Source organism: Anarrhichthys ocellatus, unplaced genomic scaffold (assembly GCF_004355925.1).
Source record: "Anarrhichthys ocellatus isolate YVR2014 unplaced genomic scaffold, GSC_Weel_1.0 scaffold7711, whole genome shotgun sequence".
NCBI classification, from domain to species: Eukaryota; Metazoa; Chordata; class Actinopteri; order Perciformes; family Anarhichadidae; genus Anarrhichthys; species Anarrhichthys ocellatus.
The window spans coordinates 1-2123 of record NW_022287685.1 but is presented as its reverse complement, the minus strand read 5'-3'; the positions used below and the strand labels follow the sequence as shown (position 1 = coordinate 2123).

Genomic DNA, 2123 nt, shown 5'->3' with positions numbered 1-2123 from the left:
TCTATCTGAACAGGTACACAACAAAAAGTGAGATCCTTGACATTGTCAGAGGTTTGAGGCACATAGGTGGAAGACCCCTCAACACTGGAGCAGCTCTCCAGTACGTGAGGGATACTGTCTTCACTCCCTCTGCCGGAAGCAGGCGCCTGGAAGGAGTTAAACAAGTCCTGATATTGATAAGTGGGGAAGGGTCTTCTGACAGTGTTGATGCAGCAGCCTCTGCTCTCAAACAGCTGGGTGTCTTGACCTTTACAATTGGAACCAGAAGCTCTGATAGCAGAGAACTGCAGAAGATATCCCACCATGCCAATTCTGCTCTCTCAGTGTCTGAGTTCACTGACCTTCCCCATATCCTAGAGCAACTCCAGTCCTCCTTGGAGGCTGTGGTTATTGACATCACCCCAGAATCCCCAACTGTACTCGGTATGTTGACAAGCACTTCCTAATGCTGGCCAGAAAAACTACCTGACTTGTTTCGCCTACACAGAGGGAAATAAATCAAGTGCAATTCCTGTTTAGCTCTACGTGTGGTTTAAAATAGAGGCAGTGCTGCTCTTTCCCACTGTTTAACCTCAGCGTAGGCAGTGCTAGGTGCTTTAAAAAAAATACCTCACCACTTTAAGATTGGTCCAGGAGCTTACTTTTTACAAATGTTTTTATTTTTTGTCTTCCTGTCTTTACTTAGTTGAAACTGGCAAAAAAGATATTGTATTCCTTCTGGATGGTTCTAATAGCACAAGGAATGGCTTCCCCGCCATGCGTGATTTCGTAGAGAAACTGGTAGAGAAACTCAATGTGGGAGAAAACAAAGACCGTGTCTCTGTAGTCCAGTACAGCAGAGATGCAGAGGTCCATTTCTATCTGAAAACATACACAACAAGAGAGGATATTGTGGACTCCATAAGAGGGCTGAGACCCAGAGGAGGCGGTCCCCTCAACACCGGTTCTGCCCTACAATACGTCAGCGATAATGTATTTACAAACTCCTCCGGGAGTAGGCGCCTGCAAGGTGTTCCACAGATGTTGATCTTGCTGAAGGGTGGAAGGTCTTTTGACGATATAGATACTCCAGCCTCTGCTCTTAAACAGCAGGGCATCTTTGTGATTGGCATTGGAACAAGGAGCTCTGACAGTGGAGAGCTGCAAAAAATATCATATGACCCTAATTACACTCTCTCAGTGTCTGAGTTCACTGACCTCCAGAATGTCCAAGAACAGCTCCTCTCTCTAATAAGCACAGCGCTACTGAGGGCCACGCCCTTGATTCCAACAGTAACTGGTGAGAAAGTGACTGAATTTTACATTCCAAGATCATGGTGTGACACAATATGAACTGTGTTAGTGTATATTACGGAAAGTCAAGTTCAGCCAGTCTCCTTCTGCCAAAATAGTCGTGCCAGTATTAATACAGCTAATCTTGTAAACCTTAAGGGGAACTTTCATCATAAGACTTTTTTCACGGAAAACTTTTGACGCATGAAATAAATACATATGTGTTTCAAATTATATGTTCCCTAGTGGAGAGACAGCCAAAAGGAAGGGATGTTGTTTTCTTGTTGGATGGATCTAATGGGACTAGGACTGGATTCCCAGCTATCCAAGACTTTGTCCAAAGAGTAATAGAACGACTGAGTGTGGATGATAACACAGACCGTGTCTCAGTGGTTCAGTACAGCAAAGATCCAGCTGTCCAGTTCTATCTGAACAGGTACACAACAAAAAGTGAGATCCTTGACATTGTCAGAGGTTTGAGGCACATAGGTGGAAGACCCCTCAACACTGGAGCAGCTCTCCAGTACGTGAGGGATACTGTCTTCACTCCCTCTGCCGGAAGCAGGCGCCTGGAAGGAGTTAAACAAGTCCTGATATTGATAAGTGGGGAAGGGTCTTCTGACAGTGTTGATGCAGCAGCCTCTGCTCTCAAACAGCTGGGTGTCTTGACCTTTACAATTGGAACCAGAAGCTCTGATAGCAGAGAACTGCAGAAGATATCCCACCATGCCAATTCTGCTCTCTCAGTGTCTGAGTTCACTGACCTTCCCCATATCCTAGAGCAACTCCAGTCCTCCTTGGAGGCTGTGGTTATTGACATCACCCCAGAATCCCCAACTGTACTCGGTATG

The 2123-nt window shown here is 45.6% G+C and overlaps 1 protein-coding gene across 1 annotated transcript; it reads left to right on the top strand.

Annotated features, from left to right (window-relative positions):
* Positions 1-7: 7 nt before the first annotated feature.
* LOC116380561 (collagen alpha-3(VI) chain-like) lies at positions 8-2116 on the top strand (the record flags this gene model as incomplete). The annotated part of the gene is made up of 2 exons (XM_031842463.1): positions 8-1279; positions 1519-2116. Coding segments are annotated over exons 1-2 (1121 nt in total), but the record flags the coding sequence as incomplete, so codon positions are not given.
* Between the last annotated feature and the right edge of the window lie 7 nt (positions 2117-2123).